A 15,096-nucleotide genomic window follows, 5' to 3' on the forward strand; every position below is an offset into this window, starting at 1 on the left:
CCCGGGAGAGCCCCGTGGGGCTGGGTCCGCTCCCCCGCCTCACGCCGCGCGGCGGGAGCAAGCCGACGCCGACTTTGGGAGTTCCTCTCTGCCTTGTATGGAGGGCTGCTCCGGGCCCGTCTCCGCCCGACTGCTCTGACGCCCAGCCCTCCCGCTGCCCACCCCCAGCCACCTCCCTCTGACTTGCCCGGAGAAGCCAGACGGAGCCTCTCCCTGCCACAAGTCTCTCCGCCAGCCATTCCCCCATTCCTGCATCCACCCCCACCCCCTCCCCAGCGCCGTCACCCCTCCTCCGCCCCCGCCTCCGCCTCCGCCTGCTCCCCCGGCAATCAGGGGAATAAATCAGGGAGGAAACCGAGAGGCACAGAGATAGCGAGAGCGCGCGAGCGCCGGCGGACTCGCCCAGGTCTGTTTCCAAAGTCGTCCTTGATGGCGGCGGAGGCGCGGCAGCCGCGGCGCGGAGCAGCCGACGCGCGCTAGTGGGTCCGCCCGCCGCCGCCCCTTCCCCCGCGCCGGGTTTCGCCCCTGCGGCCCCCAGCGCCAGTCCGCGCTCCGGCCCCGGGCGCGCCAGCTCTCCAGACGTCCGCGGTCCGGCCGGCGTGTGCTCCTTCTCCTCCCGCGGTTTCCAGCACCGTTCCTTCCCCCGGCTCGGGAGGGAGGCGGGATTGATCTTCGATTGCGAAGATGGCTGCTGGCTGCCTGCTGGCCTTGACTCTGACACTTTTCCAGTCTTGGCTGATCGGCCCCTCGTCGGAGGAGCCGTTCCCTTCGGCCGTCACGTAAGTCGCCGGGCCGGGGAGGGCTGCGAGTGCGGGCCGAGGGGTGCCGCGGGAGCTGGGCGCGGGGACGGTTCCCGACTAGCGGGGCTTTTCTGCCCGTGGGGGTGGGGAGCGATCCGGGCTGGGATCTGGAGAGGCCGAGCGGGAGGTGCGCGCCGCTCGCCGCCGGAATGCGCGCCGAACCGGCGTCTCGGGCGCCTAGGTGGGGCCGGGCTGTCCCGGGAAACGTCCGCCGACGACTCGCGGCGCCCCAGCCCGTCTCCGAAAGGGTTCCTTAGACTTACAGAGTTTAGCTGTACTGGGGGGAAGAAAGTTTCCAGCCAGATATCCGCTGTCCTCAAATCCAGTGCAGGAAAAAAAAAAAAAAAAAAAAAAGTTGTGTTTGCTTGGGTGTTTTACAAATAGGTAATTTCATGCTTGCCAGGGTGGCATGGACTTCTCCCGCACTTGGCCTGGGGGATGCTAATTGCTGTAGTGCCCAAACTCATTAAATCCCAAATTACTGGGCGCACTTGACAGTCTGTCTCATCCGAAGAGTGCTCGCTCGACGCAGCTTAGAGTGCTGTCCACTCAAGGGGCTCGCGGGTATTGGGACCACACCATCCAACCTCCTCATCCTTCATTTGAAGCATCTAAGTGCGGGCAGACACGCTGTTCCTGTTCTTAGAACGAATAGAACCTATTCTTTGAGGGAGCGATGTACGTTTCCAGAGTCGCCTGCAATTTTCTCTTATTTTTAACATTTCTAAAATCACTTAAAAAATTCGCTGCCGTTCTGGAAATAAGAGTATTCAAAGGTAACTCTATAGTCACACGGCAGGAAGGGAATGAAAAATAATAATTCTCTTTTCTCTCAGTCTGGAAAAAAAGCAAAGTCAGTAGCTCATAAAAATATATACACATTTTTAAATGCGCTGAAGAGCCTATCGGGCATTTTGGGAAAGCATTTATTTTGGTTCTTAAAGCTACTTTAAAGCTTCTAAGAGTAGGTGATCTTAAATGGATGAGTCACTTTAATGCATTTTACATAACAAAAACAAAGCCCAAGGTAGCCTTCCCGGTATTTCTGCTGTTGGGAATTATTTGCTGTCCTTTGTTGGCCGAGTGCTGAATACTGGAGTTTTTGGTGGATGCTAATAACAGTGAACCTTTACCACTTGAAACCCTGCAGCGATTATTTAAGATGCAGCTTAAAGTATTTATTACATTAGGTGTCAGTGTAAGAATCTGAAGGATGCACATTCTCACCCGGAGAAGGGGAGTGTCGAATATTTTTTGTCATTGATTTACAGTCATGTTCCTTTTTAGATAATCTTCCATAAAGATGATTGCAGATCCTTTTTGTTATGAAGCGAAAGGGGAAATACCATCTGTAGATCTCTCTTTAATTGGTAGGATGTTCCAAGCGGATATTTTGAAATATATAGAGTAAGAATTACTCTAAAGATGCTTCAAAATTATTCACTCTTATTAGGAAATTACACTTTTATTGATTGAATTCTTTATTCTTTTTGTAGCTTGGCCTATAAAGCGAGAACTCAAGTGACTCGCTTACATTTGTGTCAAATGGAGAAGTGGCTCTTCAAAAAGGAGTCTGTGTGTGCAGTTGACATATTTTTAACGTGTTATTTTAAACTGACAAGTTATCAATATTTCTTTCATTTGGAGGGAATGCATCATTCACCCCACTGGGGGAAACTGTGACTTTTTACAGATACAACAAAATACAACCTTTTATTCCAGAACATACCATTGTAAAATACTAATGTACAAATCCTTATTGTGAGAAGGACCTCTGCAAAAAATGCTTTCCTAAAATTAAAATAACTTCATGTTTATGATCAGAAATTCACTGGAGACAAGATGAAAATAAATAGGGAAGAAAAATAGGAATTAGGAAACCACAATTTCTTCCCCTTGAAAGGATTTGAAATTTATTTTTTAACAATGGGAATTTAAGATATTTTCAAATAATATGAAACATTAATTATTTTGTAGAGTAAAAGCTTAATAAAAGACTTTGTAGAGCTAAGTCAGTCTCCTGTAGGTAACGTTAATGCCATTTGTATAAGTCTTGTGCATCTTCAGTAATTTATTCCTAAAGTTAAAATATTCTGAGGAGAGGAGAAATGAGAGTTGACATTTGTACTTGTTAGGTTTCTGAATAAACTTTATGAAATTTAAAAAAGTGCAGTGTTAATTTTATCAAGGTGTGCCATTTGCTTTTCTTGCAAGAAAAGGATTCGTATTGAGTGTTTATCATGATAAATCTCAAATCTTTGGAAAAGAATTCCAAGCTTATAAAAACTCAGTACAAAGATTACATAGTATCATTGAAGGCAAACTGTTAACACTCCTATGTATAAATTTCTCTGGAAATCATTAATAAATTCTTTTCTTTTCTTTTTTTTTTTTTTGACAATTTTATTTTTTCCCCAGAAAATGTAGTATCAGTTTTAGAGGAAGAGCATGCCATCAACACAGTATAAAATTAATTGTGCACTCACTGGAGTGGGACCTGAATTAGAATTACTAATACAAAGCTTTAATTTTTTTAAGTAGTGTTTACAATAATATTAAAGGTTTAAGTTTTATTATAATAAAACAAATGTATCCTTTTAAATTTCTTTTTTAATTTTTCTTGGTTTAGCATATATTCTCACATAGCATATTCTTCTGGATTTAAGTATAGTTAAACTGTTCTAAGACCTAACACTAAAATAACAAGGTTCCCCTCCCCCCACCAAGAAAGGAATTTTGATACAGTTCTTTTGCTAGATTAGGCTTTACTTTTGGAAATGATTGTCTCAATAAAGTGTGAATTGTAAATATGCCATATAGTATCAACCACCTAATGCATATTGGTTTATATATAAATGGAAGTCACACCATTTTCGTGTTATAGTATGCACATACTATATTGGTAGTTTAAGATAAGAGTTTTCAAAGAGGGAGAGTTCTTGCTTGTTCTAGAAATAATTTCTTAGCACATAAATGAAAACACTTTTGTTTTAAAACTCAGAATGATATGTATGTTAGCCAGTTTTGTAACGTTAATTTAAATCTATTGCTTTTTTAGAATCTATTTACAAATCCAGATTTAAAAAAAAAATCACTGTAGTTGTAACTATTTAATGTTAAACTTTTATCTCAGTCACATCAAAATACCAATCAGTCAAGAGTAATTGGCTGAGAGCCCATTGGTATATGAGGATTTTAATATAGACTGTGTAATAGGATACACATATTAATAAGAATTATAGGTATCTAAAGGAAATAGATACATCTCATGAAACAATAGTAGTTTGGGGTTTAAATACTTAAGATATAAATATTTTTTTCTGTTATTAGACAAATTTATATTTACAGGCTATAGAAAATAAGTTTATGTCATAACATGGGAATGGATATCTTTTTCATGTGTTAGAAGTGACATAATTATTTTCATTTGGGCTTACCAATTTCTGTTCACATACTACATGTATAAGGAAATGTGCCTTAAGATAAAATATGAGGTAAAGTAATAAGTGTAAATTAAGACCTAAAAACAATGACCATTAATAAATCCCTTTCTCAGCTCTTTAATTTGTTCTCATAAGCTTAACCATAAGACAACATTTATTATTCCACAGGTGTATGTTTAAAATATGCAACAGTAGGTATATTTTTCAGATAAGTAGTAACATGATGTTAAATATCTTAATATTTATACATGGGTATATGTGTAGCTATTTGAATTGGCATTTGAATGTGAGCATTAGGCAGAGAGTAATGGATATGATCTAAAAAACATTTTGGAAAGGTACAGAATCTAAGCTTATGGTTTTAGAAAGGAAATAAGATGTACCTTTATTGTTGTGTGTGGCTTTCACCAGTTTAATTTTAATTTAATAAGTGCATATAAATTAAAATCTATAGCAAGTTGTTCATTTTGAAAATAGAAACTTTACTACTCTTTTTCTTCAAAGAAACCTGGCTGTGCAGACTTTTCTATTATTTCTCCAACACTGGTTAAAAAAAATAATAAAATACTTTTAATTCTTGGGTTTATACATCGTAAGGTTTTGCAAAAATAAAAATAACACATGCAAATTACGTATTCACATTTACTGTTTAGATTTATAAGTATATATAAGAAATAACAATGCATTTAGGAATTTTTAAAATGACTTAAAAATTGTACCCATAACAAAGTATTATTTAATTGATATGTTTTCTGGTGTATCATTATATAAAACACATACACAGAAATTTCTGTTCTTTTCCCTGTTTTTTAATACAGATATGGATTTCCAGGGAAGTAATCTGTTCTTCTCAATTCACATCTTGTTTTCTAATGAATGTCTTCGAACTGTTTATAACCTTAAACTGGAGACTTAAATGGTTAAAATAAAGTGTATTTTAGGGAAATCATCTGATCTGTTGATTTCCTTCAGTCCCTTACATGTATAGACATAATCAGTTCCAACATAAACATACTTAGATAGGAGTTTGAAAAAAAAATCAGAATTTGTGTCAGTGTTTCTAAAAAAGTAACATTTTGTTATTACTAAAGTGTCAGCCTTCCATCATTTGTAATAGTACCGTTGTAGGATTTCAGAAAAGCCTGTGAGCTGCTCACCATGGGGAATGAGGTCTGTTCTATCACATCCAGTCCTCATTTACTTAAGACTTAGAGTGTGCATCAGACCCTGTGTCACACAGTGTCGGCCACTTTTTCTTTTCATGGGCTGTTTATGTCTAGTACCACAAACGTCCCCAAGCCTTTCATAGGATTGCTTTCCAGTAAACTTCAAACTGTATCAGGATGGTCAACCATGTAGCTTAGACTTATTGTGTGTGTGTGTGTGTGTGTGTGTATGCCCCAAATCATGAAACTGGTTGTGTCTTTTTGTTTACAGATTTGAAAGAAAAAGGCAATTGACTTCAATGTTAATTGAAATAAAAATGGTAGTACTTTGTGAAAAATAATGTATTTACCTTTTCCTTCAGGGCCTAAAATATCAACATTGCATAGTTAGATAACTTGTCTACTTTATATTATAGTATTTTATTTATTAGGTAATATTTTATGTGTATATATGTATTATATGTAATATATACATGTATACATATTATATGTAATATATACATATATTGTGTGTGCATATATGTGTGTATATATACACATATGTGTGTGTAAATATATGTTATATATATATATATACACATATATATATATATATATATATATGTGCATGCATGCACATGTATTTCTTTTAACCTTCTTCAAGTGGTTTGCTAGGGTAGAAAAACCTCAGTGAGGTAAATTTATTAACAGTCATGGATGCTCAGAGATTCCTGCCAATCCACAACTGTTTTTAGTGGTTGAATGTCTTTCAAAATATTTTTGTTACACTAGCATTTCAGAATAATTTGTCAAGAGAATCAAAGGAGACACTGTATACAAAAGCAGCTTGCAATGCTCAGGTCCTATAGAGATGAGTTATTAACATAATTGATGAGTAATAAATAAAGTATGATTTTGCCATCTTTTTAGCAAAATAAGTACGGGAAAGAAACTACTGCATTTGAAATGTTGGGCACCTATTAAAAGGCCTTTGCATACTAAGCAGTTTTTATTTCAGACATTTAGATATGGGATACTTAGAAATTTGTAAGAATGAAACACATTTGGTGTGATATGCTTTAGGAATAAAGGATAAATGTGAACAGTTTTAAAAATTTTATTTGTAAAATATAAACTGTTAGGTTTCCCTTATGGGTTTATATAATTTGTAGTGATTCAGTATTATTGCTCCTTTAAAATTGCCATTTATACAGATTTTAACGAGATAATAAACAAGGAAAAGATTGACATTGTGGCCACAACGAACTGGCACACTTTTACAGTTAATTTCAATAATGCAGGATCAGGTTGTTACATATGAAGCAATATTTAAAGTTCTCTTTGAATATGAATGCAGGATATTTCTGGCTAAATGTTATTTTAACATTTGCTTCTTCTGATTTTTTTTTAACCATATGCTTCTGCTGGATTAAAAAAATTAGGATACATTTTAAATTCTGTATCATAAATTGAAGAACAACTTAAAGGAGAAATGATGGCAATGGATAATAATGGTGTTGCCCATTTTAAAGGCTTCAGATTTGGGGATAATCTTACTGTCAATTTGAAAATTCTTTTTCCTGAGTCATTAAAAATTTATTATAGTTGTCTCTGGGCAAACTGGAAAAATAACTCCTGTATTCTTTTATTCAGACAGCTAATTGCTACTTCTCTGTCTTTCATACACCTACCCATTTACTGTTAATCATGATTCATTATTATTTGCATATAACATCAAATCAAATGGGGAGTTTTTGCTTTGTTTTCTCCCATGTGACCTGTGACCAGACCTCAGGACCTTCTCACTTGAATCTTCTTTGACTGTTTCAGGGGCCTTTCTCTTACCCTCAGACATTTCTCTCTATAGGGAAATTGTTGAGGGATTTTAATTCACAGATGAATCTGTAATACATGATCAACACTTCTACCAAAATTGTCAAACAGTCTAGACAATTGTTTCTTTTGACATTTTCCCACCTACTGTGGGGGATAATTAGGGGAAGGAGGAGAAAGAGCTAATAAAATTGTTCTCTGTCTAAGGTGCCTACTGTCAGGCTATAGAAAGGGACGGTTAGACATTAATGATGTCTTATTTTGAGGGTTAAAGGAAGGATGGCTCAGTAAAATAAATGGGCTTAGGCACACTGAGGAAATCTGTCTTAGAAAAGCGATCAAGAGGTGTTGTGGTGAAAATCCCATGAGAAATGATGCATGGTACGTGGGGCAGACAAAGGAGCCTTCCGATTTACGTGGTGTGAATTTACATTAAGGATGCTAAAGGGGTTACTGGTTATTTTTTAATTTTCTTTTTTCCCTGGACTTCCCAAGTGAGCGTGGCTATTCTGGAAATTATGTTTCCTGAACATCATATTCATTTATAGAGACCTAAATATATTTATAATATGGACATTCACCTTAGAAACCAAAGACAATATAGTTGTCAAGATCTCAAAAAATAGAAGCAATTAAACATTTTTTTAAAGAAAACCTTGGGATAATGGTTAATTAGATAAGAGATATTAGTATAACACCTTATTAAAAGCTTAAGTGCTGATCATCAAAAAAGAAATTCTGTAAGTAAATTTCTTCAATTAGATGACAGAGAATGAAATAACTTGCAGATAGGTAGGATTCTAGGTAGTACATTTAAGACTTCAGACCTCTGAGTACGTAGTACATCTTATGTTTTAATTTACGCTGTCTTTTTTTAAATGTCTCCTGCTTCAGATATTTTTAACATCAAATGTAATTTAACGATTAATGCAGGTATTGTTAATCAGTGTAAATTATGTAGTGCACTGAACTATATGCAGAGTATCCAAAGTGAGGAAGAGAGTCCCCAAGGAAGACATTTACATCTCCCAACCTACTTTAAAGCAGCCGGATCTGTCAGAGCATGACTAAGGAAAAGCACATAGCATGTTGAAGAAACACTGTCTATTTTGTATTAGGCATAGGGCTTCTGGGTGGGAAGAGATGTTGCTGGGACTGGGCCATTGGTTTGAGTCTCGGTTGTAAAATGTTTGCACCTAGGCTGTAATTTCGTAAGACCTGAAGTGGGGGATGGGCAGTGTTCACAACAATGTGGACGTTTGTGGTAGCCCAGCTCTGCGTATTCAAACAATGTTGGCCTTCATCCTAGGGTTTTTTAAAATTAAAAAGGAAAAGTAATACATGTTGAATCACAGTATGTAGATGATAGATTCAAGAGCGCCAATAATTGGAGACAGGGAGAGCAGTTAGTAAACCATTGCATCGTTCCCAGAGTGAGAGATGCCCAAGGTCCAAAAAAGAATAGTGGTGAGGGGAGAGCAGAGCAGATGGGAAACATAAGGCAGAAGTAAAATTTCAGGTGCTGTTGGTTATGGGATTTGGGGAAGTAGGAAGAGATCAGAGTCAGAGATGATTCTAAGAGCTCTATCAGGTAAACCATGCTACACTGAACTTGGTAGACTAGAGAACACAGTAGGAATGGTGGGGATGAAAGTGATAGTTTCACTGTCGGACATCTTGAGTTTGCAGGGTCTCTGTAGATGACTATTCGGCCATTAGAAATAGGTATCTGAAGGGGATTTGAATAATATAACGTTTCCAGTAGAGTGTTGCAGAAAGAGGCATGGTTTCAGTGCCTTGAGGAGTTGGTAGCGGGTGGCAATAAAACAGCAAGCTGCGGGTTGTTCTTTCAAGGAATTTGGCAATGTGAGGAGAGATACAGAGAGTTCAGGAAAGGGAGTTTGAGGGATTTGGCATTCTTTTGTTTACAGAATTAGAAGAGTTATGTCAGGCAATTTGGAATTGTACGTAGTAGAAACCCATAGGACTATCTTAAACCAAAAGGGGAAATATTTTTCACTGGTAGTGGATGGATGATCCTTCATGGGAGTTTAAGGTCAAGGATGTGCCAACAATGGCAAAAAGGGGTGCGACTGCCATCAGAATCATCTCTCATTCCAGTGTCTGGTTTTCTTTGTCTAAGTCTTCATTCTTCTCTGTCCCTGCAAATTGGCTTTCTCTGCTTCCCAGTGTTTATTGAATGGCTGTGAGGGCTTACAGTTTCTCCACTGAACAGTTTGAGACTAGAATCCTAGTCTGAAACATAGCCTCCTAAACAAGGTATGTTGACATTCTGAATGTGGGCCAGATGACCATCTCTAACCCATTCAGTTGTGACCGGGAGATGGGCTTTGGAAAAAGGACTCTGGTTGCCTGAGCTTGGGTCACTTCTGCACACATTGGTACCATCTCACTGGGAGGTCCTACACTGCAACAGGCCAGTTGCTATTACCATGAATAGAGCAAGAGGCAGTTCTTAGAAAAAGGCTCCTGGAGGGTGGGGAAGGTTGTAGAGACAACTAGGTAAGTGTTACCAGACGGGAGATTTGGGCTTATCAGGGGGAGAAGGCCAAATGGCAGAGATGAAAGAGATGAGAGAGGCCGTGATTGATGGGAGAATGTTCTGACAGAGGCAGGTGAGGCAGGGATCCAGAGGAAGAACAATGTCTTACAGAGTAACTTCTGAAATATGAAATAGCCTTGAGAATTAAAGCAGATGGTTGGAATGTAAGATAGACACACTTTTAATTTGCTGGAGACGTTTTTAGAGGAATGCTCCAAATTACAGATTCCATTCTCGAGAAGAAGGAATGACGTGATTCAGAAATGTAATACATACACATTAGCAATGTTCAAATTTTGAGATGCACCAACTAGAGTATTTGATGGTAACAAAACTCCAGTTCACCGCTGTATTCCCTTTGGATGGAGCAACATTTGGTTCCCTTTTGTCTTTTTCTTCTATGCTTTATAAAAAAATTTTTTTTATTAAAAAAATTTTTTTTGGGCGCCTGGGTGGCTCAGTCGTTAAGCGTCTGCCTTCGGCTCAGGTCATGATCCCAGGGTCCTGGGATCGAGTCCCATATCGGGCTCCCTGCTCCGCGGGAAGCCTGTTTCTCCCTCTCCTACTCTCCCTGCTTGTGTTCCTGCTCTCACTATGTCTCTCTCTGTCACATAAATAAATAAAATCTTTAAAAAAAAAAAAATAAATAAAAATAAAAAATAAAAAAAATTTTTTTAAGCATTTTATTTATTTGACAGAGAGAGAGAGAGCACAAGTAGGGGAAGCAACAGGCCGAGGGAGAAGCAGACTCCCCGCCAAGCAGGGAGCCCGATGCGGGGCTCGATCCCAGGACCCTGGGGTCATGACCTGAGCCAAAGGCAGACGCTTAATGACTGAGCCACCCAGGCGCCCCCCACCCCTTTTTTGAGAGATTTCCTTGAAGGTGTGTGTAGTTTTGCAGGTTTTAGTATTGCATGTGTTTATGGTGGGAAGAGGTTGCAGACATAGCAGTGAAAAGGAAAAAAAGAGGAAATAGTTCTTTCTTTTGCCAGTCTAGTGTAATTTATTTGTTATTTGGCAGATGGGGGTAGTTTCCTGGCCCACCCTGTAGGTGCTCCTACCCCACCAGTCTTTAGCACAGGGCAGAAATTTGAATTGCAACAGATCCTTGTCAAGAAAACAAAACAATAGATTTTATAAGGTCACAGACCCCTGACAGAATATTCCTGCAAAGCCTCTCCCTGGTCGCCCCTTACAAAGGGCATCTCACGTCTCCTGAAGATCTGGAAATTACTGGCAACTGCCATCACAGCGGTTCCCTGAGTGTCCAAGATGACTGAATGAGTGGCTTGGATCACAAATGCCAGTGGATCTAAGAATCAGTCTTGATCTCACTGGTCCCAGCTCAGTGTGGAAAAACCACCCTTGTGGTTTGTAACGAGATGAGAAGAGTCAGATGGAAGAGTGGGCTATTTAGTTCCCTTTTGTGACTTTGTTCCTTTTTTCTCTCCCGTAGGTGTTTACAGTGTACTTGAGTTTATTTTGATGTCTCTTCTTGCAGCATGTCTGGACACTCATAATTACTAACAACCATCTTCCAATGATTATAATATTGCTTTCTGATCACTTCGAGCGCCTGGTGTATGCCAAGCACTGTGAATTAACACTGCGTGTTTTTTAAGCCATCCAACCTTCAAGCCAGTCCCCTAAGAGAAGTATTATCATTTTCCCTGTTTTATAGATGAGGAAAGTTAACTTTAGAACTTGAAGAACTTTTCAGAATTTCCTTAGGAGCTAAAAATTTGATCCCAAGCAGCTTGATTGAGAACCCGACACTTACCTGCTATACGTTGCTGCTCGATTACGGCAGGAGCTCGGTGTGTTAGCATCCACCCTCTCACCTGGTCCAGTTGTGGACGGCTGCATATTCCAGCAGGGAGGTCGAGTGGAAAGAGGCGTCATTGTAAAGCAGAGCAAAACCAACTCTCGGTTTCGATTTCTCCATCTGTGGAACAAGGATAATATTAACTTAATCCTGAATCACAGTGTTATATTATGAGGATCAAAGGAGAGGATGCATGGGGAACTTTGAAGGACTGTTTAACAGGCAGGCTTTATTATTTGTACTACTTGTGATTTTTCTGCCTTCTAGAAATCATGAATTGATGACTAAGGTTTAGCGAGCTGGATTCTTGTGCTAATATATCACTCGGGCCATTAGAAAAGCCTGAAATGAATGGGCAAAGAAACGTTTAGCAGTCCTGAGAAATGTCTCTTCCTAAAACTTGTGTAGCCTTTAATCCTGAAGTGGAAATGAAAGGACTAGAGTGAGTGAAGTGTTCTGTCTCTGGGTTAAGGACACAACCCGTGTCCTAAAAGGGACCATGAAGACAGCAGAACCACAAAGGATTTGATGTGTTTTATCTTGACATTTCAGCCAACACCTGTTGTCTGAGAACTGTGCCACAGGAGGTTGAATCTATTTTTAAAAGCCACCCCTTTGCTGATAACCTCTCATTTTCAAACACAGATGTGAGTTTTCAGCTTCAGGACAGACTATTGTAAAGTTAATAAAGCAGGGTGTCCATGATGTTTATAGAAATGATTTCAGACAACCCTACAAATTGGGCGAGCACAGAGGAGTAAAATCGAGGCCAGTGCGTTTTTAGCAACCAACACAGAAGTCAGTAAAAATCTGCCAAGAGCGTACTGAAAAAGGTCAATTTTCATTTGACTCATCCAACTGATGATTAGTTACACTCACTTAACCCTACCCCTTCACTTTACAGGATAAATGGAGATCAGCCTGTTACAAACTTTGATCTTTTGTTGGTAGAAATAAAACACCTAAATAAAATTACTACTGCACATATATCTAATCGATTCCTGGAGGAAAGCAATGTTTTAGATGAAACTGTGCATTAATAACATGACTCAGGAGTCCAACTTGGTGATACCATTGAAGCAGCTTGTTTTCGAGTGCCAGGGACCAGCCTTTTTATGGCAGTCATCTTGACATTTGCCACAGAAAGGAATGTGCAAAATTCTTACGATGTTTGTCACTTTAAAAATACCAAGCCCTTCATTGCCTAGACATTATATTAGAATTGACTTAAATTTGCATCTGCAGAAATGTTAGGAGAGACAAACAAATGGGCCATGTGAAGCCTCAGGAGGATGGGCACAATGGAGGGTGGGCAGATTGCTCTAAATTAGACATGCAGAATGCTTGGTTGTCTCTGCAAACACCTGATTTTCCTGTCGATATAAATGTAGAAATCAGAATTAATTTTCATGAGGTAAAATTTTATTGTGCATGGGTAGTTCAGTTTTCCCAGGGGATTGATTGATACATGGTGTTAAGGTCTGCTGGTGAGTAATTGTTTAAAATTTGTATTAATACTCTACGGTAATAAATAAACATAGGGGAATGGTAGCTCATCACAGAGCAAACCATGTATGATAATTAGATGAGGTCATCCATCTCCTTAAATTATCAGATGTGACACAACCTGTCTGTGTGGTGTCTAAAAGCCAGCTGAGTCCCTGGGTGTAAATGACCGTGACAGAGGGGTGGTTGGAGGGTTGCAAGCCTTGGATTTGGTCCCACCCTTTCTGGGTTTTTCTACAAGCGAAGTAGATTGGCCCCTGGAATTCTGTTTTTATAATATGCATGGGGATCTAAACCTGAGATCAATAGGCTGCTCAGAATCTGTTTTTTTCTTTCTTTTTTTCTGTTTCCTCTACATCCCTACCCTAATTGCAGGGAATCATATTTATATGCTGCATATAAATATGGTGTGTATAAACATTATATATGATGTTTATATTTATTATATCTAATATAACAATATATTAGGATAATAGGTATTACATATATTAGACATTATATGTAAACATAAATATGTTAATGCATGTAAATATTGTATATAATATAAACATGATTTATATGAAATGAAAATAATAAAACCTTAGTAAAGTACGCATATAGATTCAGATGTGTTACATGTATGTAGAATATGTATTTAGAAGACATTATAAAACCTGAAAATGCTTTCTAGTACCCAGAGGTGCTATCGTACAAATGAAGGATTGCAAATTTCATTAGGAATAATTGAAACATCAAGACGGATGGGATAGGATGTATGCTTGCTGATTATAATTTTAATTTTTTGTTGGCTTTGAGTCCTGTGTACCCACTCTTTCACATCTTCCAATCCCCACAGTGATTCCATATTGCCCCCCACTTGCCTTGGAAAGTTGCTAGGAAGCCTGTTGAAAGACATTTAAGCAAAGCCAGAACCAGACTAGTCTGTCTTCTGCAAGTCCCAAGGACTCAAGGAAGGCATTCTGGTGTGGTCGAAAGAATCAGAGTTTTGAGTCAGGTAATGTGAAGGTTAAACCCTGCCTCTGATACAGTTTGTGTGATTGTGGGCAGTTAACTTCCCTGAGTTTCATGCTCTGTAAAAGAGGACTCATACTCCATACTTCTTAGGGGAAATTCTGAGGCTTAAATGAGAGGCTGTCAAGTCCTGGTATGTGTATATTCCACTGAATGTATTGAGCAAAGGGTGGAAACTGTTGGTTTCTTTCATCCTATTTACTTCGCAACCGGGAGAACTGGAGGTTTTTCTCCTAGTTTTAATCCACTCCTAGGGCTGTCAGTGGACATTATTAGGGATTACTTGGCTTTTCTAAATAATCTCTTATTCTGTGCATGTTAAACAGATCAGAGCATTGGGAGAAAGTTTTCCCTGGAATGAGCATGGGAACGGGAGGACTAAGTCAAAAATGAAACACACCAGACCTTGTTCAGTGTCCTGAGGTCGGGCTCGAGGTTCCTCATGGTTTGAGTCGTGGTGGTTGTCTGACGTTGGGTTGTAGGTCTCTTGGGAGAGATGACAAGCTGCATCAGCTGCCGGTCGGGACCAGGCCCAGTTTACCAAAGTAAAACAGGTTCCTCCCAAGACATGCAGGTCTCTTGTATTTTAAAGGAATTTGGATGTTGGATTCATGCTAAGTATCATTAAAGCTTCATTCTTGTACCTGACTACCAAGTACTTATGGTTCTAAAAAGTGCTCATCTACGGTGTGGTTACAGCCTTTCTAACCAGGCTTCTTCACCTGAACTGCAGAACCCCCAGATAATGATTTGAGAGACTCTTTTTCAGTTCTCTCAGAAATGGTTCATAACTAGTACCATTCTCGAAGCATAGAGAAGGTAATTCTTAAAGAATGGATGCTTTGGAACATTACGGCTTGATTCTCTCATGGAACTTGCCTGGTTGGTTTAAAGTGTGGATTCAGAGCTCAGCTCTCCAATTACTGACTGGGTAACTTGAACGGTTGGTCAAACCTCCTAAGGTTTGGAG

The 15,096-nt window shown here is 39.2% G+C and overlaps 1 protein-coding gene across 2 annotated transcripts in view; it reads left to right on the top strand.

Moving 5' to 3' along the window:
* The first annotated feature begins 330 nt into the window (after positions 1-330).
* The window catches only part of CACNA2D1 (calcium voltage-gated channel auxiliary subunit alpha2delta 1), a 491,057-nt gene continuing 476,291 nt past the window's right edge, over positions 331-15,096 (top strand). For both annotated transcript variants that reach the window (XM_032402277.1, XM_032402278.1), the window contains exon 1: positions 331-779. In XM_032402277.1, the coding sequence (XP_032258168.1) occupies positions 685-779 (95 nt within the window). In that variant the 5' untranslated portion in view covers positions 331-684. The remainder of the gene's footprint in view (positions 780-15,096) is intronic.

This window comes from Phoca vitulina, unplaced genomic scaffold (assembly GCF_004348235.1).
Source record: "Phoca vitulina isolate PV1807 unplaced genomic scaffold, GSC_HSeal_1.0 scaffold4, whole genome shotgun sequence".
Taxonomy (NCBI): domain Eukaryota; kingdom Metazoa; phylum Chordata; class Mammalia; order Carnivora; family Phocidae; genus Phoca; species Phoca vitulina.